This window comes from Tenrec ecaudatus, chromosome 16 (genome assembly GCF_050624435.1).
Source record: "Tenrec ecaudatus isolate mTenEca1 chromosome 16, mTenEca1.hap1, whole genome shotgun sequence".
NCBI classification, from domain to species: domain Eukaryota; kingdom Metazoa; phylum Chordata; class Mammalia; order Afrosoricida; family Tenrecidae; genus Tenrec; species Tenrec ecaudatus.
In genome coordinates this window covers 15,264,569-15,291,637 of record NC_134545.1, presented here as the reverse complement: position 1 = coordinate 15,291,637, position 27,069 = coordinate 15,264,569, and the positions used below count along the sequence as shown (strand labels likewise).

The following is a 27,069-nucleotide window of genomic DNA, read 5'->3' as shown; positions in this document are numbered from 1 at the left end:
CGCTGGATCCACGGTTTACCTTTTGAGGTACCCGCGTTGCTAGGTGACCCGCCAATTTCAGGAGGCGGGACTCAGCATCTGACTGGCTTTCCTTTCCACCGTTCAATTCCTTTTCCACTCAGTTCATCCCGCCTCCTGAAAGCCGACCAATCAGGCGCAAGATCTGTCTGACTCTCCACCAATCGGGAGAGCCAGGGCTTCCCGTGGGGTGGGCCAAATGAGTAATGCGGGGACAGTGGGAGGGGAAAGGGGCGGAGTCTCTTCGTCCCGCCCCTTCCCAAGGAGGCCGCTCGCAGACCTGCTCCGGCAGCAAGCGAGGGCTGAAGAAGGACGTAAAGGTGGACCAATCATCGCTCAGCGTGACAATCCCGGTAACCAATAGATCGCGGCGGAGAAGAAATAGGGCGGGGCTGGCGGTGTTGCAAGCTCGGTAGGCGGTGGACCGGAGAGGGCTGGCGCAGCTGCTGTGGCGGCAGCGGCCGGAGTGGCGGCTAGTCGAGTGGCGGTGGCAGCGGCTGTAACAGCCCCGGGCTCGGGGCTTTGGAGGTGGAGCCGGTGGGCTGTGCTGTGCTGTGCGGATCCTGGTGCCCATGGTTCGGGTTGCTGGGGCGGCGCGTGTAAGAATCCTGGGGCGCGAGGACTTGGCCCGGGGGAGAGGGCAGGGGGCGGAGGTCATGAGGCACCGATTGTGGGATTGCGTGGGCGGGGGTGTGTGGGGGCGGCAGGACCGACTGCGGGGGGGCTCTGCAGGGACATCACCAGTGGGCTCCTCGCTCTCCAGCCCAGGCCGGTGCTTTGCACCCCTTTTACTATTGCCCAGCCCCCTGAGTCACCCCCAACGTAGGATCTTGGGCCACGAGCACATGGAACCGGACCCGGTGTCCCTTCCCTTGCCCTCCTCCCTCGCCAGCTCTCTCCCTGGCGCCCTCGGACAGCCCCACGACAGCGGGACAGCTGCCACCCCTCCCGGTGCCGACCCTCCCTGATGGGCCTTGTATAGATGAAGAAGCCCAGCCCAAGGAAGGAGAACCAGGCGGGGACACAGGAGCCGTGCGCCCTAGCTCAGGCAGCTGCGCTGTGACCTTGGGCAGGTCTCTTGCCCTCTCTGGGCCCAACTTTCCCCTCTCGAAAGGACGGATTTGAATGCTAATGGGGGACTGGTTTTGGGGGAGGAAGTACAGGGTAATGTTAAAGGTGGACCATCCCCGAGTTCTGCCCGGCTGGGTTGAAGCCTGGACTCTTAGTTTATGTCTTAGGAGGCAAGTTCAGCTAACTTCTACAAGCCTCCGTTTCCTCCTAGGGACTTCCTGGCAGACACCTCTGACACTTAGGACCCGATAATTCTTGGTTGTGGAGTGTTGTCTGGGTACTCTGAAATCTTGTCACAGCATCCATGACCTCTGCCTATGAGTTGTCATTAATAGCTCTGCCTGCCTGCTACCTGCCGGCTGTGACCATCAAACAGATACAGAAGGCAGCTGCAACTCTTTCCCCTCGGTAGCGGCTGAAACAATGCAAGGAAGTAGCCATGTATTAAACAGTTAAAGGAACCCACAAAAAACCCTTATGATCTTGCTACAATGGGGAAACCGGGTCTTGATGAGTGGAAGAGGTTACTAGGTTGCCCGCTTTCAATGCCCATGCAGGAGCGATGGAGGCAGGGGATAAATGCAAGAATGACTGTCTCTCCCTCTCCTTTTGTGAATGCGATCATGGTTGAAAAAAAAAAAGTTACAAACAAAACAAAAGTCCGTGTAATTCTTCCGGCAGCCAAACGGTGGTGTCTCTCTTGGATTTCTTCTGTTTCCTCATGCCCGAGAATCAAAAGCACAAAAACTCCAGAAAGACCCAGCTTGCGAGGAGACTTCAAAAACAAGGGCAAGCCAAACAACCCACAGGAAGTTGGCCAGGCAGAGTTACAAACTTGCCGGGAGGAGAATGGTGTGGACTGTTCTGCCTCTCTCTCTCTCTCTCTCTCTCTCTCTCTCTCTCTCTCTCTCTCTCTCTCTCTCTCTCTCTCTCTCTCTCTCTCTCTCTCTCTCTCTCTCTCTCTCTCTCTCTCTCTCTGTCTCTGAGACACATACTCTGCGGGCCTGTCCCTGCTGACTCGACCGGGGTAGTCATTTCCAGTGGCTTGCCTGACAGGGAAAGTTGGGTGAGCCCAGAAGGCAAGAGCAGGAAGCGGGCGCTGGCTGCTGTTTTCAAGTTCAAAGGTCCCTCAGTCAGATCTGCTGAAGCTGGGTTTTCCTCTCCGACCTCCCAAGCGGAAGTGAGAAAGGAGCCCCCGTGGTGCAGGGCTGGGGCTTGAGGCTGCAAACGGCACCCACCTGGCTGCTGTGGGATCTCCCCGAAGCCACTCTCTGCAAGAAAGATTATAGCCTAGAAAATCCTGTGGGCAGTTCAACCCTGTCACATGGGGTCAGCGGGAGTCAACATCAGCCCAGTGGCATCCAAGGACAACAGATGACCCCGGAAGCTAAGGCTATGAATGCTGTAGGGGTGGGGCGTTGGGGGGGAACCTAACCAAAAAACACCCCCTCCACCCCTGTTCAAAGCACCATCGAGTCGGTTCTGACTCACAGTGACCCTGGAGGACAGAGTAGAACTGCCCCTGTGGGTTTCAGAGACTACAACTCTCAGGGTACAAACAGCGTCACCCTTGGGGTGGGGCTGAAGTGCAGATTTGGGGGGCTAGTCGCTCAATGCGTAATCCACCACGCCTCCCAGGCCCTCTTCCTTAGAGTGAGGCGACTGCGAAACTCCAAGGGTGTTACTTAGTGGGATTGCAGGGCAGTCACTCTGGAGCCAGACTGCAGTGGAAAACGTTGGCTTTTTCGCTGTGTGTTCTTGAGCAAGTGACCTAGCCCCTCCGCGGCTAAAGTTACATCCTCTGTCGTGGAAAAAAAAAAATAAAAATAAGCCAACACTACCATTGAGTCAATTCCCACTGAAAGAGACCCTGTAGGACCGAGGAGAACTGCCCAGGGGGGTGGGAGGGAGGCAGTCTGAGACTGTAAATCTTAATGGGAACTCACTGCTTCCTTTTTCTCGTGGTGGGGTTGGAACCAAGATTTTGTAGGGGCCCAACCCACTGTACCCACCAGTCAAAGAGGGATACTAATTCTGCCTCTCTCATGGGGCAGTGATGAAGATCAACTTTCACTGATCAGGTGCTAGAGTGGCTGATCTATAGGAGTCGCTCGGAGAATTTTAACTACTATAATTCTATGGCTGTGTTCCCCCAGCCCTAAATCCTTAACTCTTTATGACACACACACACACACACACACACACACGGGGGTGGGCGGGGGTAGGCTAGGAGACTGGGTAGAACATATTCGTCACCCTCCAGATTTCTCTCTCTCAACTGCTCCGGGTGTGTTTTGCAGGGTTTATATCTGCAAGAGTTATGTTCTTAATGTGTTTTAACGAGATGGGTGTTTTAATGGCATTTTACTACATTTGTCATTTTCTTAATTGTAATATAATCCACACGCCCTAGAATTCGTAGAATTGTAAGATAGGTGATTCTTTTTTTAAGCATCTACCCAAAGTTGGGCAACCATTAAACGCACTGCCAACAAGACCAGTCTGACTCACAGTGACCCAGTAGGACCCGGTAGACCTGCCTCTGGGTTTCCAAGGCTGTCACTCTGTGCGGGAGGAGACAGCCTCATTTTCATCCCCTGGACCAGCCGGTGTGTTCAAACTGCCGACGTTTGCGGCAGCAGCCCACCTTGTAACTCGCCGTGCATCCGGGCTTCCCTGGGCAACTGCCACCGCTGTCCAGTTACAGAACGCGTTCATCAGTGACGGGCCTGCTCAAATAACTGTCTCTTTTCCTCCCACCAACCCTAGAAGATGCTGCTGATGGACGAGGTGATGGGAAGCACCTTGGGGACAGTGGCTTTGAAAGGGACACCAAGCCAGAGACTACTTGCAGCCTTGGCCACCGCGTCCTGAGGGCAGCCCTGGAGGAGACCATGGCCGTGAGCTTGGACGACGATGTGCCCCTGATCCTGACTTTGGATGAGGGTGGCGGTGGCAGCGGCGCTCTGTTGACTCCCTCCAATGGACTGGCCCAAGAGGAACTGCCTAGCAAAAGTAAGACCATGGGATGGGCCGGGGGTGAGGGATGTGTAGGTGGTCTTTGTGGGCTCATGGCGGAGATGGGTACCTGTCGCCCAACACCCATGTTAGACACTGAAATGGCTCCCAGTACCCCCCTGGGGCAGGTGACACTCTCAGGGGCTGTGTTGCCCTCCGGAAGCTCTTTCCTCTCTAAGATGCCACCTGCTTCCCTGGGTTTTGCCCTGGCTGCCAGGCTGGGGCCTCTGTCCAACCTGCTCCTTGGCTGACTTCCCAGCCCCATTCCCTGTTAAAAAAAAAAAAAGAACCAGCCTGCCCCCGCCTCAGCCCAGCCCAGTCTGAAGCTGCTGGCAGGAAGATGGACTTGACCGCTTCTCGCTGCCCCGCTCGGCCCTGGCAGACTGGGATGGGGTGGGTGTTTGTGGCGAGCCATCAATTTTGAGTGTTTGGGGCTTTTTGCTGTCTTCCCTAGACCTAGGTCTAGCACACAGCGAACCTAGGAAAGGTTGTGTGAGCTGTAAATTTTTAAAAACGAATAAGTGTGTTTCTGGCAGAAAGAAGAAGCTTTAAAAACGTTTCTGGTCTTCGTCCCGAAGCCATTTGCTTCCTGGGCTTGGGCTTTGGGCTCATGGGAGGCTTAAAATAGCCTGCCCTTTACGGAGGGTCCCAAGGCATCGGGGACCAGAGGGTTGGGGTCTCCTTGGCAAGTGGACACAGGGGCGTTACAGAGAAGGATAAGTCTGCTCCCCTTGGCTCCTTTGTATCGAGAGTGCACAGTTGGGTCCCGGGGAACGCAGCCGCCTCCCTCGGAGGCAATGATGTCATGTTTGGGGCTCACGAGGGTACCAGGCAGCCCGACTCCCTAAAAGCTGGCCTGTCCTTGTTTCTGCATGCCCACCCATCTAGGGTGGCCAGGCTGGTGCTGGGCGACCGACCAAGGCCCAGGAGAGCTGGACTGTAGGCGAGATTGTCGCCCTGAGTGTCCCTGGGGGCTGAGAGACTAGGATGGCTTCAGGCACGACTTCTTTGGTGGCGAGGAACTTGGGTGTCACAGCAGTTAAGCGCTCCTCTGCCGACCGACCAATGGGCAGTTGGTGTAAGCCCCCCAGGTGCTCCAATGGAGAAAGATGGAGCAGTCTGCTGCCATACAGATGGACAGCCGCGGCAACAGTACACGGGAGGCAGCTCTCCTCTGCCCTCTAAGCTCACTTGTCGACAGGAATGGGCTCAGTGGCATGCGCTTGGGTTTTCTGGTTTTTTTCTTACTTGCCTTGGAGTCGTTGGTCTACATATAAATCTCTTATCTGTTACCTCACTAAGTTTCCCTTGCAAGGTAGGAAGTCTATTTTCCCTATTTCACAGAGAAGGAAATTCTGAACCAAAGAGGTTGAGTCACTTGTCCAGGATCACACAGCTGACAGGTGTGTGTATATAGGGATTTGAACCCTGGGCTTTCTGACTCTGAAGAGCCTCCCCTTCCTCCACTTCCTCCCTGTCATTATATTAAAATAAAAAGGGGGGAGGAACCCTAACTAGCTCACTCCCATCAAGTGAATGCCTATGCTAGAGGACAGGGTAGAGCTGCCCCTGGGAGATCGTGAGCCTGTGACTCTCTGTGGAAATAGACAGCCTCGTCTTTCTCCCGTGGAGCGGCTGGTGGGTTCGAACAGCTGACCTTGCAGTTAGCAACCACAACTCCTTCCTTGTCGTCACGGGCCCATAAGAAATGTGAAAAGAGTGGCCCTTAGCCTTTATCACGTGATTGCCTCACTCAAGAAGAGCCGGCGTCACGACGATTGGGCACGCGGCTACTAGCCAGCCACGAGGTTGATGGTTTGAACCCTTCCAGCAGCCCGCTTCCATCAAGAAACCCTATTGGACAGTCCCCCTCTGCTACGTGGGGTGGCCACGAGTTGGCATTCACTTGATGGAACCTCACCACCACCGCTGCAACCTCTAGCTGTAACCTCCACGCAGCATTACTGTTATCTTGGTATGCGTACTGTTTTATTTTTAGCAGACGAGGAAACCACCTCAGAGAGGTAAGCAAGGTGTCCAGGGTCTCACAGCTGTTTGCTCTTTGCACTGCTAGGTAAAGATAGCACAGACTTCCTGTCGGGGAAGGACAAGCCCAGGGACAGCAGAGGGAGAAAGCAGGCGGGTACAAAGGGTGTGCATGGAGCCGGGAAACAGCCGGGCCCAAGGTTCCTGCACGGAGTCCTGCTTGGTGCCCGGAGTGCCACCCTGAAGTCTTCCCAGAGTGTCCGCGTTGGCGGTAAGGTGGCCAGCTTGCTCACGGGGAAACGTGGGATCGCAAGCCTGTGTTGCATCAGGATCAGGTGAATGAACTGATGCCGGGCCCCACGGAGCAGGAAATGGGCCTGACCTTGGCTAGGCCACAGACGACGGCAAAGTCCGTGGCTTTCCGTGGCCGGTTTCGTAAGCAGAAGCAATGCAGTGGCAGCGTCCAGGGGGGATGGTGCATCTTGCCCTGGGCACCAGGGCATCTGCCTCCTCTCATTTTCCTCCCACCTTCCTCCCACGTCGTTTGCTGAAATCCCTAAGGGCTTGTGGGTTTGGGCCATCGAGCCTGGCTGGGGAAACGGATTGAAGCTGTTGTTAGTGTCGTGAGTGCCTGGAATCGACCTGCTACTCAGGGCACCTGTCTCCACCAACCCTGCTGTGTCGCCATCCATGCCAGATGCAGTCTGACCTGGAGTTCTCCTCTGGTTGGAAAGTTCAAGACCTTCCCACCGGCTGCAGCGCATAAGCTGAGCCCTTTAGCGGACATCAAACCAAAACCACCACCCACCAAGTCCACTCCCACTCCTGGCAACCAACCTCCAGGGTGGAAGAGAATGGCCCCATGGGCCTCCCTGCGCTGTGAGCTGTCCAGAAGCCGATCGCCTCCTCTTTCTCCCACAGAGCGACTGGTGCATTCGAACCACTGACCTTGCAGTTGAGCATTTAGTCAGTGGGCCGCCAGGGCATCTTGTACCTGGCAGCCGAGGCCTTCCGTGTTCCAGCACCTTCTTGCTGGACCGGTCCTGTTTCCTGCCTCATCCTGTGGCATCTGAGCTTCTCAGTCCCATGCATGCTCCTGCATTCTGATACCTAACAAGCCGGGATGTTCACCCAGCCTCTTGTTGGCTCAGAAGCCTCTGTTGGGTCTTTAAAAGCCCCCTGGGGATATGCCCACTATCTCTCCTTGGGAGCCTTTGCCGAACCTCCCCTTCCTGGCAGAGTGAATGCCTCGCCGCCCTGTTTGCCTTCTGTAGTGACAGGTAGCTGGCTGGGTTGAAATGACTTGTTTAACCATCTGATTCCCCTCGTTGGTGTCTGATTAACCCTCATCATCTTGCTGCCTGGTTCGTTGTTGACACCGTGCAGGTACTTAGCACGTGAGGGCCGGAACCGACCTGGCTGGGTTTCTGAGGCTTAGCATCATGGAGGTGGCTGGCTCCTGCCCGCCTTCCGCCCCCGGGAGGCGGGTGGTACCCACTCCTGCATCTCCTCCTGACTTTGAGGTGCTGTGGGCCCCATGTCTCCCACCACAGCTGACCTCCTGGAGGCCATCATTGCTGAGCAGACAGGGGGACCTTCGACAGAGTTGGCAGCGGCACCAGCAGTGAGCCTTCTAAGGGCAGGAGTGTCCATCGGTCTGGATTCAGCAGCCACTGGCGGGGCCGTCTGCCTGTTCACCCTGCTTATTACGCCACATCTGCAGGCTCCCAGGAGCCTGGCCGCAGCACCCCTGACCTGAACCCTGTGCTAGGGACAGCTAGTGCCGTGGCTGGTGCTGGAGGATGAGTCAGGAGACCACAGGAAAAGAGCCTCAGTGCCTCACCAGGCTAAGTGCCAGCCTCTCACTGAAAGATGGTTGCTTCAAGCCCACCAACCGCTGCGAGCGAGAGAGGTGAGGCCTGTCCAGTCCAGCCCTGGGTGCCGCAATCCCCCACCCCATAGGGGTCAGAGTTTGGGGTGGTTTTATAGGGCCAGGTTGGATTTTTATGCAAGCCAAGCCTCTTTGAGCTTGCAGCCGTGGCCTGCGACATGCTAATGAATGACTCAGCGACAGAAGGGTGTCGGGGTGACAAAGGAGGCAGGTAGGAGCTGAGATATTTAAAGCTTGACCGTGAAGACTAACCTCAACACCAACAGCAGGGCTGACTTTGATGGGGGTTAGGGGGTTGGGGGTCCTCATTGTGCTTCATCAGGCTGGACTACCAAGCTCAGGAGGTCACAACGCCAGGGCAACGTGGACATCCCCATCACCACCCCCTGTGACTGTGGTCAGTCCCACTGGGTGTTGGCCTTCTCACCACCCATCTGCTGCAAGGGGCGGGCCTCCACGGCTTGCTCTTCCAGGACCACCAGATGGGCCAGGACGGCTGAGGTGGGACGGAAGCCCACACTAGTCTCTGTGGAGCTGGGCTGCTCGAGGCTCCTGGAGACAAGCCGTGCAGGGATAAGCAGTAGAGCAGGGGACGCCCCAGACACCTGGCATGCCGCTGGGAGTCACTTGGAGCTCCCGCCCTGTCCAGTACATCGAGGTCACGTGCCCCGTGTTGGGGACCCACACACCAGCCTGACTCTCTTTTCAGACTGCTTCAGGCTGGGCTGGGGCTGTCTGAATTGGGGACAGGAGTGGCCCCGATGGGGTGGGTGATTGGGAGGCGCTCAGAGGGATTATGGCATCCTGGGCTCGGCGTGGCAGGTGTCTGGGCCTGTGGCTTTTTCTCTGACCCGGTGTCCCAGCGTACTTGCCCAAGAGTGAAACCCAGGGTCTTTAGTCATTCTTGTCACATGTGGTAGCTGGGTTTCCAGAGGTGTGTGCTAAGCTGGCCAGGCCAGCTGCGAGGGGAGTTGGGTTTCCAACCAGACTGCCTGACCTGCAGGGGCCATGGGGGTGGGGGTGGGGTGTTCAGGCCTGTGGGCATGGGATGCAGGCAGTACCCACTCTGGGTCAGTGCCCGTCCAGTCTTGGGTGCTGTCCGGCAAAGCCAGAGCCTAGGCTGTTCCCCCAGCCTGGGGCCTGGTCCCAGCCAACATCGCAGCCTTTTTCTGTTCTGGCTCAGCTGGTGGAGGCAGCGTGAGGCAGCTGGGGACCAAGCAGCAGTGATCCCACCTCTCTGGCACCCAGGGAGTTGGGGAGGGGGGCATGTACCTCTGCCACCTCACTCCAAAAGCTGTTTCAGGGCCTCGCCCAGGCAGAACACTGGGTGCTACCAGACTGGCGGGGGCACCAATTAAAATGGGCGAGCGTCATGACGGAGCCCCGAAGCCGCTCTCCCTCTGCGTCTTCCCCGGGTGGGGGGGGGATCTTGCCTGTCGCCCTGGCGACCCCCACCTCGCGATGCCGTTACCCCCCTGCGCATGCAGGAGCAGGCAGACCTCCACTGTGTCTGAATGGCAGCCACCCCAGCTGGGCGCGGGGCTTCTGGGAGGGAGGACTTGGTTCCCATTGGCTCCAAGAGCAGTTCATGAGCCAGAACCCCTCGGCGCCAGCCGGCGAAGGTGCCGACAGCGGCTGGCCTGCCGCTGCTGCCGCTGGATGGGATGCCCTCCCCACCTCGCCCACCCTTGGTGAGAGCACCCAGACCCCAGGAGGAAGCCTGCCCCCTCCAGAGGAAGCACGGGGGTGGGGAGAGAACTCCAGGGGTGACTTCACCTCCCTGGAGATGTTTGTTTCCAACTGGATTGGGGTGTGAAAGCCCACCCAGAGGCTGGGCGGGATTGTTGGGGGTGGCTTCCAATGGCAGGCAACCCTCTTGGAGACCGGCCCCGCATGACTGGCTTGAGACTATGAGTGCCTTTCCCATCCGGGACCCTCTTCGATCCCTGAGTTTTGTAGGAGGTATGGACCTCATCGCAAAAGCAGCCAGCACCCCAAACCACTCTGAGAATGCCCTTACTGAGAATGTGACCTTGAAGTTGAGGTCAGGTGCCGAGGGGGGATTCCAACTAGTCCAGACCCCGGTGTGGGACAGATGAAGCACTGCCATCCCTCAGTTGTTACGTTGTAGCTTGTTGCAGCCGCCATGTCAATCCATCTGTCCTGTCCAGCCTCTCTCTGTGTCTCCATGACCCTCTCCTTCGCTTAGCATGATGTCCTCCAGGATTCAGACAACTGCGTAGGGTAGAGTGGGCCCGGGGCATGCTGGGGGGTGCATGTACCATCTATAAGGGCTGCCTCAGTCTCCTCATCTGTGGATGACGGCTGATGGCCTTCTGGAAGAGGATGGCTATGAGGGGGCTCTGGTGGTGGCATTGCATGGTGTGTGTGTGTGGTGTGGGTGGGGGGCACTTGATGGTTCGCACCCCGAGAAGAAAGATGCGTCCAGCTGCTCCCATGAACACTTTACATCCTGGGAAACCGTAGAGAGCAGTACTCTGTCCTACTGGGTCGCCATGAGTTGAAATCAACGGTGGGTTTTTACAATTTTTTATACACACACACATATATATGACAGTTCTGAGGTGCGCACAGGACACCCCACTTCAAACCCTTAGCACAGAGCCTCCAGGTGCGTTACCATGTGCGTGGTACCCATTCTTTACAGGGCCCAGGGCTCAGAACCAGGCATGCTCATTTTATGGAAGCACCCCGGCAAGTCCCAGGGAAGAGTGCAGGCCTGTTTGATAGGAAATGGGGGCTTGTGAACAGGTTTGGGTCCGAGAGTGACTTGGCCACAGTGTTTGCCTACTGACCCTGGGTCAGCTCAACATGCCACCTCCCACCATCCAAGGAACCTCCCCACTCCCTCCCCCACTCCTGAGGCCCAAGGAAGAGCCTATGTCTTTGGTTAGGGTGTCGGCAAAGAACATTAGAGCCTGTTGAAATAGCAAATACGGACAGAAGCAGCAACAGATCTGTCCGGGACGAAGTGCAGCCAGTTCCGCAGAAGCGAGGATGACCAGGCTCCGTCTCATGAGCTTTGGGCATTTTGTTAGGAGGCACTGCCCTGGTCAAATAGAAGGGCATCCTGCTTGGTCAAATAGAAGGGCAGCGGCAGAGAGGAAGACCATCAATGAGATGGGTGGGCCCTGTGGCTGCAGCAACAGCCGCTTCCTGCACCACAGTCGTGGGGATGGCGCAGGACCTGGTGGCGTTTAGTGGGGACAGGCTCACAGCACTGATAACAACAGGTGCCTTGGGGTGGGTCGGCTCTGACCACGGATTAGTCTCTCTCCTGGAGCTTGGGAAGTGGGTGCAGAGGAGACGCCCAGATACTCTGAGTGGCAGGAGTCCAATTTGGCTCCCCTCCCCCCACACCTGTGTCCGCCTCCCTGACCCAACCCTGAACCTCCATCCCAAGACCTGGGTCTGGCCTGAGTCTGACTCATCCGCACAGTCTGGGAAAAGCATAGAAGGAGCTTAGGACGAGTCTGGACAAGAGTGAACCCATGAAGACTTGGTCAGCCTCACCTGGCCTGGGGCGGAGGAGGGTGCCTCTCGAGATTAGACACCTCAGAAGCAGCGTCTGGGTGGCGAGGAAGTCGTTAGAGTACAAGAGAAACAGAGTGGGTGGGATGGACCCGTTCGGCAGGGCCTCTCCCTGGCCCGCCCAGCCCTTCCTGACCCACCACGCCAACCCCTTAGGACCCAGAACCAATCTCCTGATTAAAGAGGCCCGGCCGGCCGGGGATGCTTCCGGCAGCAAGGGCTCTGCTTTGTAGCTTGCTGACATGAAGGGGAGTGAACTCGCAGCCCCCCATGAAGGAAGCCGTTCTTTTAAAGCGGCCTGCTCAGGAAGCCAGCCGTCTGTCCTGCCAGCACGTGTTGCTCCTTAGCCGCTTCATGCTGAAGTCAGGATATCCTGGGTTTGCAGTTAGTGGGGGAAAAAGAGGACTGTGAGCTTTCATGTATGGAGGAATTGGGAGCTTGGAATACAATGGGGATATTTTAGATTAAACATTCTTTGTTACTTTTTTTTTTTTTTTTTTAGCTGTGTCTGTTTTTCCAAGGCATGCCTTGAGGAGTTTTGTTTTTCAGCATTGTTGTTTGAGCCCTGGTGGCATAGTTGGTTATATACATGTTGGGCTGTTAACCCTAGGGCCAGCAGTTTGAAACCACCAGATGCTCCTTGGGAGAAAGAGGAGGCTGACAATCTCAGAAACCCAGAGGGGGCAGTTCTAATCCACCCGTGGGTTTGCTGGGAGTCACCAAAGACTTGATGGCCGTGAGTGTTTTGGGTTTGTTAGTTCTGTAGTCAGGGGTCCTCAGCGCTTGGCTAGCGGTGACCGTCCGTCTGCACAGCTGCCTGGCCCTGCACCATCCTCACAACGGTTTTCTGAACTGAAAATCCTGTGAGCCGTAGACTTTCCCTGGCTCATTTTTGGAAGTAGATCTCCACGCCTTTCTGCCTCATCTGTCTTAGTCTAGCAGTGCCAGGGAGAGCTGGTTAGCATCATAGCGACGGGCAGCGGTGGCTGTGGGTGGTGGTGGGCAAGAGGTGTGTTGGCCAGAAATGGAACCCAGGCCTCCTGCCTCGGAGGGGTGACGTATCCCAGGGAACGACAGACTCGGTGGTGTGCAGGGACCCCTCAGCTCTGTGCTGTTCGGACTCTCAGAAACATCGGCTGTACCATGTGTCCATGTGTCAGTCCATAAGAGTACGGCGGGAGAGCCCCCTGCTCCCTGGCCCCCTGCTCCCTGGCGTGATGGTTAAGTCTAGCAGATGCAAACCAGAGAATCCTCCCCACTCCACCCCACCCCACCACTCCGTTCTGAGTCAGCCCCAGAGCCGCTCCTCCTCATCCTTCTGTGACAGGCACCGGGCACGGATCATAAATCATGCTTAGGGATGGCCCTCAGGATGTAGGCAAGATTTCTCCCCATTCTGCAGCTGTGCCAGGTATACGGCCAAGGTAGCCACAGGCAAGTGGTGGCTCGGGAAGCGCTGCTCATTCAGCACATGGCGGGCCACACTGCACATGTCCGCCAGACACCTGAGCGGAGCAGGAGTAGCTGGTGGGACCCTCTTGGGCTCCGAACAATCCCTGTCGGCACTGCCTGGGCTGCTCACCGCAAAGTCGGCTGTTCAAACCCACCAGCCGATGCACAGGTGGAAGATGAGGCAGCATAAAGGCCTTCAGCCTCAGGAACCCAGTACAGGGTCGCTGTGGGCCAGGCCCGATGCTCGACGGCCACGGCATGGCTGGATTCCTTGCTCTAGAGCCGTGGAGCCCGGCTCCTTGTTCCCCAGCCCTTGCATGTCTCTGCTCAGGCTCCGGCAGCCCCATGGGTTTGCTGACACTGGAGCATGGGGCCACAGGGGCCACAAGCTCAGGCTAGGCCAGGTTCTTGAACTAAATGAACCATGAAATCTTTTTCTTCTTCTTGCCCTTTTCTGGATACCTCCCCCAGTGTGGGCTTTCATTCATTCATTCATTCATTCATTCATTCATTCATTTCCATGCTTTATTGTATTTCTGCTGCTGTGGAGAGCATGCACGCCCTCAACAATTTCCATGCGTACACGTCTTCAAGCGTTGCTCCCAAACTCCCGCTCCTTTTCCAAATCGCTCCCCCACCCATCCCGCCCCAGCAGTAAACAAGCACGCCTCCCCCACTAGGTTTCATATCATCTCCCACAGCAGACACTGTGTGCTAATTAAGCTAAACAATTGTTTGCTTTCCAGAAGGTTTGGGGAGGGGTGAGGGTGGGGCTGCTGGTGTTTTAAGGGTTAAGAAAGACGAAGCCATTAAGACCCAGGAACTCAGACTCACCTTCCCTGCCTGCTGTAACGCGCACGCCCCCCCCCCCCATGGGCTCTTTCCAGACCGTGGGGCATCTCAGTTGACCCCCTCCCCCAGCTCTTAGCTTCCGGCCTTTCATTCCATCCTAGAAATCCCAGTCGCTCCTCTCCAGTCCCAGAATCCCCCACTCCCCGTGCAGTTATTTATCCACTGCCACCATCAGCCCTCCTGCTGGGCTCAGGCTCCACTGCTTCCGGCAGAGTCCCACTTCCGCTTTCCCCCAGGGAAGACCATTGTCTCCCTACCACAGGGACAAAGCAGGTGGGACAGAGCAGCCCCCACCCCCCCATCCTGGGAAGACTCGGGGAGGCTGTTTTCCTCTGGGTACTGCTGCCCCGCCCCCTCCTGGCCCCGTACATGATGCACATGGAAGATCATGGACAGATGGATGTGTGCCCAGTGACGTCAGGTCATCATGAAAGGACAAATGCTGTCTGAGACCACGGGAGGAAGGAAGCAAAGGGCTTCTTACCATAAGAAACAGATTTTAGTGGTTTCCGAGGGAAGTAATAGATTAGAAGGTTGATAGGTGTTAACGGGTGAAAACCAAAAACTCACAGCCATCTGGTGGATGCTGACTCACAGTGACCCTACAGGACAGGGTAGAACTGCCCCTGTGGGTTTCCGAGGCTGTGACTCTTTACGGGAATAGAAAACCCCCCTCTTTCGCCCAAGGAGCGGCTGGTGCTGTCGAACCGCTGACCTTTCTGGTGGCAGCCTAACAAGTAACCACTATGTCACCAGGGCTCTCAACCTGGGTGAAGGGGAAGACAATATTCTAAAAGAGAGATGGGGGCGGGGGGTGTGCGGTGTGTTAGTCCGCGTAGACTAGAGAAACAAATTCATAGAGACATTCATATGTGTATAAGAAGGCGCTTTATATATATAAGAGGAGAGGGGTAATTTACCCAAGCATTGCTCAGGGCACTTACAAACCTGCATTCCATTGTGATGTTAAGACAGATGACCTTAGGCCAGGCTGAGGCCATTCAGAGGGGGCTTAAAAAATGCCTCAGGGAAAAGGGTTCTAGGGGAGGGGGGGTACAGTTCTACTAAAGCAGTTGAATATTAAGAAAACATCCCAGCTCAGTCCAGATCAAGTCCAGAAATCCGACATTAGCCCATATGTCCAATATCAATGTATAAAGTCCTCTTCAGGCTCCGGAAACACGTGCAATGGCACGGAATGCAGGGAGATCACAGGCCAGTGGGTGGGAAGTCTTGTGGATCCAGTGACGACAACAAGCGTCTCAGCACTGGCAGGGGTCTCCACGTGGCTCCTCCAGTTCCCAGGGCACATAGGGCATATCAGCTTAAGGCCATGTGTCTTATCAGTAGTGTCTCTCAGGAAGTGAGGAGAGAAAGAGAGAGAGAGAGAGAGTGTCTCTGGCCTCCAAGGAGGAAAATCTGAGGTTCCCAGAATCCTGAGGGGAAGGCCATGCCCACACAGAGGTCTCATTGGCTGTCACCTGATTGACAGAATAAACTCCACCCCTTCACACTTAATCCTCAAATTGACACCGGATTATGTCACTCCCACAGGCGGGGGCTGCAGGGACAAGCCAAGCCATGGGAAGGTTGATGGGTTGTTGAGTGCATTCAGGACCCCCTGATATGTAACTCTCTCACTGCCAGGGAGGGAGTTGATCACAACCCAAAGCGACCATGTAGGACGGGGCAGATCTGCCTCTGGGGGTTTCTGAGGCTGCCAGTGAAATAGGCAAGTTCAAGGTGACCACATTTAAGTAGAACTGTACCCCCCCTCCCCTAGAACCCTTTTCCCTGAGGCATTTTTTAAGCCCCCTCTGAATGGCCTCAGCCTGGCCTAAGGTCATCTGTCTTAACATCACAATGGAATGCAGGTTTGTAAGTGCCCTGAGCAATGCTTGGGTAAATTACCCCTCTCCTCTTATCAAGAGATGCCCTAAGTCCTTCTCTCTGGGTGTCTACACCCCCCCCCCTGACACTCTACCCTAGGAGGATAAGCTAGAGAGGAAATCCTGGGTTGGGGTGCCTGAAACTTTAGCTAAATATACTTTTGTTTGACTCTGTCAATACCACTTAGCGAGACATGTATTTTAACCTGCCTTTTCTTCTGCTTTCTGTATTCTGCCCTCCCTGAGAGATATAAAAGAAAGTCAGCCAGGGAAAAGGGGGCTGCGGGCTGGAGAGAGGTTCTCTCTGAATAGTTCGGCTGAAGCCCAGGCGAGCCTGACATTAAAAATAGACTTCAATCATGCTCATTGGACACAGTAGCGGTCTTCTTTTATCCGAACCCGTGACACCAGTCTTTATGGGAGCTGGACGCTGCTTTTTTCTCCCCCGGAGTAGCTTGTGGGCTTTAACCGCTAACCTTTGAGTCAACCACCCGATGAACAGTATGCCACCAGGAACAACTCTGATACATAAGCTCCACCTAATTCACAATAAAAAGTTTAAGTATATATTTATATTTACTATATGTAAATTTATATAGATACACTTCCCCAGGGGCTTTCTGGGGTCCCCTGGCATGTGATTATTGTCGCGGGCGCCAGCCGAGGTTTGCTCTGCACCATGGCGGATTCCTAAGGCTGTTGCGAAGTGGGATTTGGGTGGCTTACAGTAGAGGCTGCAGGCCTGGCTTCCCCCAGGTCAAGTTGGGTTTTCATAAATCAGCACTCATCAGTCAAGCCCAGCCGACCCTGCATACGCACTAGCTTCTTGTGTGTCCCCATTGGAGATGGCCTGCCCGGGCGGTGTCGCAGGAGTGGACAGGCCTGGCCCTTGAGTAATGCCTGGGGTACTGACGAGGTCACTGGGCCTCTTTCTGCCAGCACAGATCCGAAGTCACATCCCCGGGGGTTGAGTCACCAGGTTCCAAAACCACGTTCCAAGTCCCGGGTGACTTCGTTCATCCGTCCGGCAGAGCTCAGCTAGCTCCCAGAGCCATCTGGGGTGAGGAGGAGACAAACGCACATGTGATCGGATCAGAAATAGCTCAGGCAGGGTGGGGTGGGCCTGGCTTCCCCTCCCTCCAGGCGCACCCTGGTCTCAGGCCTGCTTGCTGTGGGTGAGTGTTGTCCCCAGTTCTGACTCACGGTGACTCCGTGTGACGTCCGAGAGCAGCCTCAGGGGCTTTCCTAGGCTGTGAAACTTAAAAAAGAATTTTTTTTGTTTGTTTTAAAGTTTTGAATGGTGTTCTGGGTGAAAGTTTAGAGTCAGTTCTTTTTTCCATCCAGCAGTTCGTGCCATACTGTTTCCTAAAGTTGGTCACAACCACTCCCCTCAATAGGAAGGCCTTCCTCTCACTTCCTTCCCCCCAAGCCCCCCCCAACTCCCCTCTTTCCTTTGGTCCTTTGAGGCGCCTCCCTCCTCCTCAGCTTTTTTTCTAGCCCGCAGCTGCCCATTTGGTCGGCTGCCAGGCGGCTGGTCTCAGGAGCTTGGCCCTCATGGGGAGGGGCGCTCGCTTGCTCCCTTGATATGCCACCGTCTTGGGGTTCTGCCTGTCTCCATCAGACCAGAAAGCCCGGTCTGGCTTATGATTTTGAATTTGGTGCTGTGTCCTCCCCACTCTCACCCCTTCTGTTGGGATCCGGGTCCGAGCCCTTGGAAATGGGGAGTCAGGCACCACCTAGTTCAGTGATTCTCAACCTTCCCCAGGCCGCGACCCTTGAATACAGTTCCTCATGTGATGGTGACCACCCACCGTCCCACCAACCGTCAAATTATTTCAGTTGCTACTTCATCACTGTCATTTTGCTACTGTGATGAATTGGGTGACCCCTGTGAAAGGGTTGTTCGACCCCCAAAGGGGTCACCACCCACTGGTTGAGAACCGCTGGCCTAGCACCAAAGCTTGTGGAAGCAGGTGGTTAGGCCTCCCCCCCCCCCTCACCCGCTGTGGAGCTGCTAAGGGTTTGAACCAGCAGCTTTTCCATTGGCAGCCGCGCGCTTAACCCTTGCACCGCCGTGGCTCCTTGAGGACAGCTCAGTCTCTGCTCTAGCTCTGTGCATCCTCCTGGGAGCCCATAGTGGCCAGCCGTGCCAACCTGAGGTGCCTACCGCCCCTGACAGCTAAACCCTGCCCACCCACTACCCTTCTCAGGCCTCCTGCCTGTCTTTCTGTTGGAGTGGGATTTTACTTTCTGTGTTTCCTCCCCGCTCTTAGCCCTCGCTGAAACTTGGGCAGGGCTATTGTGCTCAGCGCCGCTGGCTAATGGCCTGGCGCAGCTCCAAGCTGCCGGCTGCCCCAGCTTTCACTTGTGGGTGGTCGTTGACAAGCGTGATGTCTTCTCTCTGTGACTCTCCAGGGCCCCCTCTTCTTGCGCGCTCCGCTGTTCACACTTGGCTGGCCCGCCTTGTTTTTTGGAATCGTGGTTTTTACTGCTCACCCCGGAGGCAGTCTGGTACCATCCGCGGAGTTTGGGATTTTTATGGTGTTTGTTTTCTTGTTTTCGTTTTTTTTACTTCGATACCAGCATCCATATCGCCTCCACCCCCACCGGCCCATTTGCTGTCGCTGCGTGTCATCCGGCGCTCTTTCCCAGCTGCAGGCCTGACGCTGCCCCCCAGCCGTTGAAGGGCCTCCCAAGCCCGGAGCTGGCCGGGCCTGGAGAGTTCTCTGGGGTCTGTATATCGGGTGTATGGGAATGTGTGTGCTGCGGGGAGTGTGATGCTGTCTGCTGGTAGCATTTCTTCGAGTTGCAACAAAAATACCCCAAACACACAGCCATCAGGTTAATTCCAAATCATAGCCGCCCTATAAGCCGGGGTAGATCTGCCCTGTGGACTTCTGAGACTAGACAGCCTCAGCTGTCTCCGCAGAGTGGCTGGTGGGTTCCCCTGCTGACCCTGAGGTGAACAGACCGACACCGGGTCCCCAGGGCTGCCGGTGGAGCAGCACCGTCTTCGGCAGAGGTCAGGGTTGAAGGCCAGGCATCATCTCTCGAGGTAGAACCTGAGCTCCTACGTTTCTTCCTCTGTCCAGTGGGGTGTGGGTCGCTCCCCTCAGGGCCACGGAAGACTGGCACGGGGAGGTTTCTCCAACGCAGCACAGTCCCACGTCGGCAAATGGGAACCCTCCAGCCCAGCCCATTGCTGCTGGCTGACGACAGCACTAGGGACCCTATAGGGCAGAGCAGAGTTGCCCCATGGGGCTTCCAAGACTGACCTTCATGGGAGCTGACGGCCACCTCTTCCTACCCCAGAGTGACCGGTGGGTCCAAACCACCGACCTGCCGGGTGGCGGTAGGGCGCTTTAACTGACGTGCCACCAAGGCGCCTACATGATCACAGAGCCACCGCGGCCTCATTTGCAACAAAGCAGCAGTGCTGTGCTTCCCTGCACACGGGAAGAGTTGGCCCAACAGCAGCTTGCTTTGAGGACTTGAGTTCTTGTGTTCAGGGCCCCCCGCCCCCTCCCGAGTTCTCTTCCAGACTGCCGTCTGATTTTCCTTCCATCTTCCCGAGGGCCCCGTTGTGGAGAATGGGGAGCCCGAGTGAGGCTGAGGAGGGCCAGTGGTGTCGTGGTTACGCGTGGGCGGTCCGTCGCAAGGTTAGCAGTTCAGAACCCCCCCAGCCAATCCGTGGGAGAAAGATGGAGTGTTCGATTCCTGCAAAGACTCACAGCCTTGGAAACCCACAGGGGCAGTTCTACCCTGCCCTATGGGGTCGTTGTGAATCGGCATGGACTCCGTGGCAGTGAGCAAGGGCTCCAGTCAAAGCTCCCGCCCGTTAACTGGAAGGTCGGCGGTTCCAGCCCACCAGCTACTCTGCAGTTGAAAGATGTGGCCGTCTGCCTCCGTAAAGACTGACTGAGCCTGGACACCCCACAGGGCAGTTCTCCTCTGCCCCACAGGGTTCCCACCACTCACCGATGGGGGTCTGTAGGCATCGCCGAGCTTCCTGCACGGACTCCCCTCTCCGTTGCATCAGAAGAGCAATTCGAGCCCAGCAGCATATCCCCCTTAGGGCAGTTTAGTTCCTACCACCCTTCCCCTTATGCATTCTGCCCCTCTGCAGGCTGGCTCCCCGTTTGACAGAAAGGGAAACAGAGGAAAAGGAGAGTGGGGCAGGGAGGCAGACCTCCCAGTGTGGATTTTCAAGAAGCCTATGTCTCGTCACACACACACACACACACACACACGCACGCGCGCACACACACCCAACCCCGGCCACTTGGCCCTGCTGCTGCGCCTCTGACCAAAGTCCAGATGCTGGGGCATGGCCAGTAGTTGCCCAGGCAGGGCCAGGCTGGGCCAAGCCATCACCTGACACAAGTGACCTTCCTGCGTGTCCAGTCTCGCAGCCAGACTTGTCCCTCCCAGCAGGGCCCCTGCAGAGCCACGGCGCAAAGAACCATGTCTGGCCTCCCCGTATGGCAGCCTGGAGCCCCTTCCCGGTCCCCTAGCAGTGCGCAATTAGCATTTCTGAGTCCTCCAAGAGGATACAGGACAGCTGCTGGCCCAGGTGCCGCCTGGCCGCTAGGTAAACAGAGCGACACCTGCATGCCTCAGCGCCCCCGCCCACACCTGTGTGACGCGTGGGAGTGCGCGCGCTCCGCTCCGAGTGTCTTCAGCTGGGTTCTGTAGCGGAGCAAAGCTGACGCAGGGGCCCCTCCGTTCCAGACCCCCCCCCCCCCGCCCGTGTTGTCCAAGCGGATGTCTCGAGAAGGCAAGTCACTCCACGTGTCGGGCTTTTCAGCGCCTATGAGTTAGGTGGACACTAGACTGTAGTGGATGAGGTGTGCAATAGCATGATGCAAAACTCTGAACTATCGTGGGACCCACCAAAGTGTGACGCCAGGGGAGTTGGTGAGCACCCGCTGGTGAAAAGATGGTGCCGAGAGACTGAGTAACTCGATGCCGGGTTTGCCACACACCTATACCATTTGTCATCTGTATTTCACTGCAGTTGAGAACTTTCCCCACCCCACCCACACCTGGGGCAGTAAAGCAAGGCACACTAAAAGGCGTATATGTATATGAGTTTGTATATGTGAACAGAGACCTTTGACTCAAAGGAGTGGCAGGCACAGGTGTGCAGTGCCAGGTCTGTGGGTCAGGTGTCAGGGCAGAGGGTTCTCCTGACTCACGAAGTCCCAGAGACGGCAGACTGCCCCAGTCAGCAAGTCCGATGACAGGTTGCTGCCTCAAGGGACTATGGGAGCTGGCAGATTGCAGAAATGTGCTGTTCAGAGGGCAAGCTGCTGGGTCGCATCCCCCCAAAACCTGTCAGAAGATCATGATTGAGATGCAGGACTGAGAGACGGCAAGCTTTGTCAGGACATCCAGGTACATTAGCTACAGGGAACACCCCCAAGGACATGCCCTTTTCTGTTGATTAGATGCTCACATCCCGTCTCAGAAGATAACATAACACCTGCCAAACCATTGGGAATCCTGGCCTAGCCCAGTTGACACTGAACCTTATCTTTAGAAATGGTTTTCCAGAGCATCTGAAACACTTTCCCCGTGCTAACCCCCCCCCCAAAAAAAACCCCCAAACTCAATGCTATGGGGTCATCCTGACTTACAGCAGCAGGTCAGAATAGAACCTCCAGGCCACAGTGGGATTGCGCCTGTGGATTTCCGATGCTGTCTATCTTTATGGGAGCAGTAAACTTCCTCTTTCTCCCGAGGAGCGCCTGGTGGGATCGAACCGCTGACCTGATGGTTATCTGGGGGGGGACAGTGAGGACCACCTGCTTCACAGCAAACCCAGCAGCACAAGAGCAGGTACAGGGTGAGCCAGACCTGAAAGCTCACAGGTGCAGGGAGAATGCATGGCTTACCTTACCCAGCCGTGGCACCCACAGCCCGCAGGTTCTTGCGCGGCCTCAGCAAAGGGTGGCAGTGCAGGGTGCGAGCAGAGCCCCAGCCAGACACAGCGCTCCTTCCCGGAAAGGCTGCTTGGGAGCATTGTTGTTGGGTGCCATTGAGATGTTCAGGACTCCTGGGGACTCCACGTGACGGTCGTGAGTTTGGTTTGGGTTTGAGTACGGAGCACAAGGACCCCTGGTGGCGTAGTGGGCTATGCATTAGGCTGCTGACCGCAAGGTCAGTAGTTTGGACCCATCAGCTGCTCTGAGGGGGAAAGATGAGGCTTGCTTTCTTTTTTTAAGTTTAGGTGGCATTTTATCCACACGTCGTGCAGTTCAATAATCCAGTCATATCAAGAAGCATTGGACACTTGTCATCTTATTCTAGAAAGTGGTTCTCCACCTTCCTAATTCCGTGACCCTTTCATACAGTTCCTCAGGTCGTGGTGACCCCCTGCCCCCCAACCATAAAATTATTTCCGTCGCTACTTCATCAGTCATTGTGCCACTGTTATGAACCAGGCGACCCCTATGAAAGGGTTGTTCGACACCCCCCCAAGGGTTCACGTGACCCACGGGTTGAGAACCGCTGCTCTAGGACATTTTCTTCTTCCTTGTACTCATTGTTATCCACGTAATTATTATTATTTTTTCTATTTGTGGCAAAAATATACACCACGGAACACTCTCCACCATTTCTGCTTGTATAATTCAGCGTCGTCGATTCTATTCTTTTTGATGTCCAGCCACTATTGATAGCCCAAATTATTCTGCCACCATTGACATCAGCTCAGTGCCCCCTACCCAACAACTCTTTCCCCTTCGCCTGTGGTAACTAACCACCGGTCGAGTTTGATTTCTTTCTCTCCCCCGCCCCCCAGCGGTTTTATGGATAGAGTATTCACCTATCATATCATATACTTTCGTGGTTAAAACGTTTTCAAAATGAATTGCATAATAGCAATCGTTCTAGCGCTCCTCCCCCCTTCAGCACTCATTGTTTGCTCCCCAAATCCCTTCACCCTCCCTAGCTCCACCCTCCACCCCTACATCCCCTGTAAGCCCTTGCATCAGTGATTAACTCTGCAGAAAGAGGAGGCTTTTGGATTTACTGCCTCAGGAACCGCCCTGTAGGGTCACTATGGCTTGATATCCAGCGTGGTGCCCGGTGTGTGATCCACCAGAAACGCCGAGCCCGTCGCCGTCCACTCGAGACCTCACGCGGCACCGAATGGAACTGCTCCGGAGGTTCGCGCCTCCCTAGTGGGGTTTTCTTGGCTGTGATTCTGACAAGAGCATCTCACCAGGCCTTTCTTCCGTGGAGCTGCCGGGTGGGTTCGAAAGAGGGACAATTCTGATAAGTGTCACCTCCAGTGAACCTTGCTTGCCTGCTTGTGCGCACAGGGCATCCCTCTTAGACGTCACCGCCCCCTTTTCACCCCACAAGATGGCTGTGATTAGTTAATGAGGCTCCCGAGCCGCCCACTCGCCTGGGGAAGGGTGCAGCGCCAGCCAGTCCCCGCTGCTTGTGGTCCATTGCCCGGCTCTCTGTGTCCACCTCCCGGGGCTCCTCATCCACACCCACTGCCTTGCTCATCCCTGACAGCACTAACTGTTCTGGTCCCTGCCCCCACCCCTCTCCCCCACTAGCTCAAGGCCTCTCCAGAGGGCTGGGGTGGAGTGGGCTGGTGGGGGGACTTCTCAACCGCAGGAACTCCCCAGGATTTTGCCAGTTGGTTCCCCCAGGCCCGAGCCTTTCCTGCGGTTTGGGGCTTGAGGCCAGCCATTCAACCGGGAGCGCTCTGTGCTGTCCTGGAGAGGATGGAGGTGTGCCAAGGGGCTCTACCCTGCTCCTAAGCCGGTGTGACCAGGCACCGGTAGATGGGCCTGCCGCCCACACTGACCACTTCTCAGCACGGAAGGTCCGAGCGGAGGGTCGTGAGCCCTCTGCTTTGTTTCTTTGGCGGTCTTCTTCCCGGTGGGTGTCACCAGACCGAGGAAGCTGCCGTGAGCACAGAAGCACCTCGGAGACGCCGAGAGCCTGTGAAGCTCGGCACTGTTACTCTGGCTCTTGCCTCCCCCCCCCTGCCCTTCCTCATGGAGTGGGGCTCTCCACGGCAACTGGCAGCCGGTTGGGCAGTGCCTCATTGTCATTCTGGCGGGCACCGACTTCTGGAGGGCGTGAAGGGCTCTGGGGATTCACATTTGTTTCTGTGATGGCCTGGAGCATGTTGACGATCCGGAGGCTCTGGGCACTAAGGCCACAGGCCAGAACTGGGGGTGGGGTGGACGTGGACTTGAGTGCCCAGGGCTGCAGCGGATGTGTACGGGTGTGTGTTTGCACGTATGTATGTGTAACTGTACCTGTGCATTTGTGTGCATGCCGGGGTACATGTATGTATGCATGCATTTGAATGTGTGCGCATGCCTGAAGCATATGCGTGCACACTGTACATGTGGACATATGTATGTGTGTACATGTGTTTCCATGCATGCGATGTGAGTGTGTGTTTGAGCTTGGATGCATATGTATCCATGGGTGTGCACGCTGTGTGTGTATGTGTGGACATGCGTGCATGGGCTTGCATGTGGGCGTGTGTTTGGGTGTGCATGCACTGCCCAGGTGCATGTGTGTCCACATGTCTCCTTGCACATGCACGCCCGTCCGCCTGTCTGAGAGGTAAGGGAAGGAGAATGAAAAAGAGCAGCGGCGGGAAGTGGCCCAACACAAACCCAGAACCAGCCTCTGCTCTGTGTTCTTTCTGATCCGTGTGCCCTCCCACGGGAGCTCCCAGGCCTTCGTTCAAAGAATCCTGGGATGGGGGGGGGCAGGGCGGCCCCAAACGAGGGCTGGAGCCCTACCCCAGGATGGCCCCCGCCGTGCCCTGGCTCTCCTCCCCTCTCGCTCGCTCGAGGGCCGGCATATGGAGCCGGTTCCTATTTACCGGCACCACCAGGATGCCGCTGCAGGCTCTGCTCCAGCGAACGGAAACCCTGGAGTCCCCGCAGGCTCGTTGCGCAGGCTGCATGCAAAGCAGCCAGCTGTTTTGCAGGGAGCGTCTGGGCCGTTACATCAGCGTGGCGGAAGCGTCGTCGCCATCTGTGCTAACAGGTCACCCTGGCTCTCGGCTGCTTGTCCTCTGCTGCCGCCTCCCACCCCCACCCACCCCCTGGCCAACCCCAGAACCTCAACCTTTGCTGCTTTGTACTCTAATCCCTGCCCCTTCAGCGGCTCTGGCTTTCTGCACCCTCCTCCTCCTCCACCAAGTGCTTTTACGGCCACCTCTCTGGACACATGGCTGAGGTCCAGGGAGGGTAGTTAGGGACGTAAATCTCTGTGGCAGAGGGCCACGGGCGCACTGCCCAGGGCCCCAGGAGCAGAGAACACAGCGTTTCCCCCCCTACCCCCCAGGGGACTCCCCCTTTGAGCCAGGGTGGACCTTTTTGCTTGGCAAAATTATTCCTGGTCAGCTTTTGAAAACCTGCCCCGCTCCCCCCCCCCACTCCATACACCCCTCCCCTCCCGCCCCCAGGCTCCGAAACAGGGTAATGGCTTCTTTTCTTGTCTGGGTTGCTTTGTTGCTTCCAACTTCCCCGCCCCAGCCGCTAGCCCGCCCGCCCCGCCGGCAGTGTGGGGCCTGAGAGCCGGCAGGGCGGGTCAGCATGGAGAAGGAGGAGGCTGCAGCAGGCCTGCCCCCTGACAGCCCCGTCGTGAACTCGCTCCTTCTCCACCAGCTGGGCCCAGGCAAGCCTCCATCCTCCGGAGCAGGTCTGAGAGGGCTGGGCCCAGTAACCCTGGTGGGGCTTGGTGGGTGGGGTAGGCTCTGGTCTCCTCCCTCCCTGTGTCCTGCAGAGAGGGCCCCCAAGACAAGGAGGGGAGCCGGAAACACAAGTGCAGACTCCACATGGGACCTAGTGGGCAGGGGCTGACCAGGCAGCTCATCGGTGGGGCTGGGGTCCCAACAGAACAAGTGGTGCCGTCTGGGAACCTTATGGGGATAGCAGGGACAGACTGGCCAACGGTGGCCAGTCAGGGGACCTGCCCTAGCACTGGCCACCTCCCCTGAGGGCATCGCTCCACCCTTGGTCTCCTGTGGACTAGGTCACCGCCCCCCAACCCCTCGTACCCTCTTGCCTCGGAGCTGCACCCTCTCCTCCTAATGGACTGGGATTGCCCTGTGAGCAGACCTCCTTCCAGAACAATGCCGAAGCGGGAGCATTCCCATGGGGTCAGAGGGGAAGTGGGGTCAGAGGGGAGCAGATGGGCAGGGGGCAAGAGCCCAGGAGGCCCTCCTACCCACTGATGGCTGTGTCCTCAGATTTGGCCAGCCAGCAGCGGCCGCCTGGTGAAGTTATCTACAGAAGAGCCCCGTGGGCCTCTTGGCAGTTCCCTGGGCTCTCTTGAAAAGCTCCTCCGAGGCCCACCTCACTTCGGGCCTTTCAGCCTCGTCCTGGACTGGGTCAGCGAGTCAAGTGCTGTGTTCCGGAAAGTGAATGGTTGGGCAGCTGCTCAGAGTCCACGCTGGGAGGGGACGTCTCTGTCCCCGCCCCCTCAGCCCCCAAAGCAGTGTGTTTCCCCTTTCTCTTCTCTTTACCAGCAGGCTTGGCTTTGAATGGCTCTTATGCAAAATAGCCCCTCTCCAGGCATGTCCTTGAAAGGGTGACCTTTGAAAACTACCCCAGAGCATGCTGCCCGTGAGCCCCTGCCTGTGGGGCTCCCCCTCAGGCTCCCCTTGCTGCTCACTCCCTGCGATCCTTCCATACCCCTCTGAACATTGTACCCCCCCCCCCGCCCCACCTCTGCTGGACCATCTCAGACACCCACACACACCCCAACACTGGGCTCTGGGGATGCACGGGGGAGGGGGGGCATAGAGAGAGGGAGCAGGAGCCCTGTCCCGAGGTCCCGAGACCATAGCCCAAACCAAACTCACTGCCATTGAGTCCATGCCGACCCCCCGCGGCCGTAGCAGAGTCGAACAGCTCCAGCTGTTTCTCCGAGGCCGTAAATCTCTCTGGAAGGAGAAAGCCGTCTAGTCCTCTCTCAGGTGGTTTCAGGCTGGTTTGCAAATTAGAGGAACTTGACTCTGTATCCAGGGAAAAGACAGCTTTGGAAGCCCCATGGGAGCAATTGCACTCTGTCCTTGGGGATCGAAGCCATGGGTTGAATTATGCTACCACCACCCCCTCCAAAAAAAATGTATTGATCTGGCTGGACCCTGATTCCAGGTCTGGTTCTCTAATGTGCCGACCAGTGTGAAACTGGTTACCATTCATGGCTGGCACTGGGGACCCACAGCATTGGGGTTCACAGCATAGATTGGGGCCCCTCTCTAGCTCTGTTGCTTTCTATACCTGTGACTCCAGGCAGGCCTTAGATCCCATCCCTGCCCTGTCCAATGGGAATCGGGGCGGC

General features: G+C 56.6%; 1 protein-coding gene across 2 annotated transcripts in view; it reads left to right on the top strand.

The window, feature by feature from the left end:
- The first annotated feature begins 426 nt into the window (after positions 1–426).
- The window catches only part of TPCN1 (two pore segment channel 1), a 61,871-nt gene continuing 35,228 nt past the window's right edge, over positions 427–27,069 (top strand). Inside the window, exons 1-2 of one of the 2 annotated variants that reach the window (XM_075534879.1) lie at positions 427–617; positions 3,859–4,104. In XM_075534879.1, the coding sequence (XP_075390994.1) occupies positions 3,984–4,104 (121 nt within the window). In that variant the 5' untranslated portion in view covers positions 427–617; positions 3,859–3,983. Of the gene's footprint in view, positions 618–3,858; positions 4,105–16,796; positions 16,905–27,069 lie in introns of those variants that run through there. The other variant, XM_075534880.1, reaches the window with a different exon arrangement.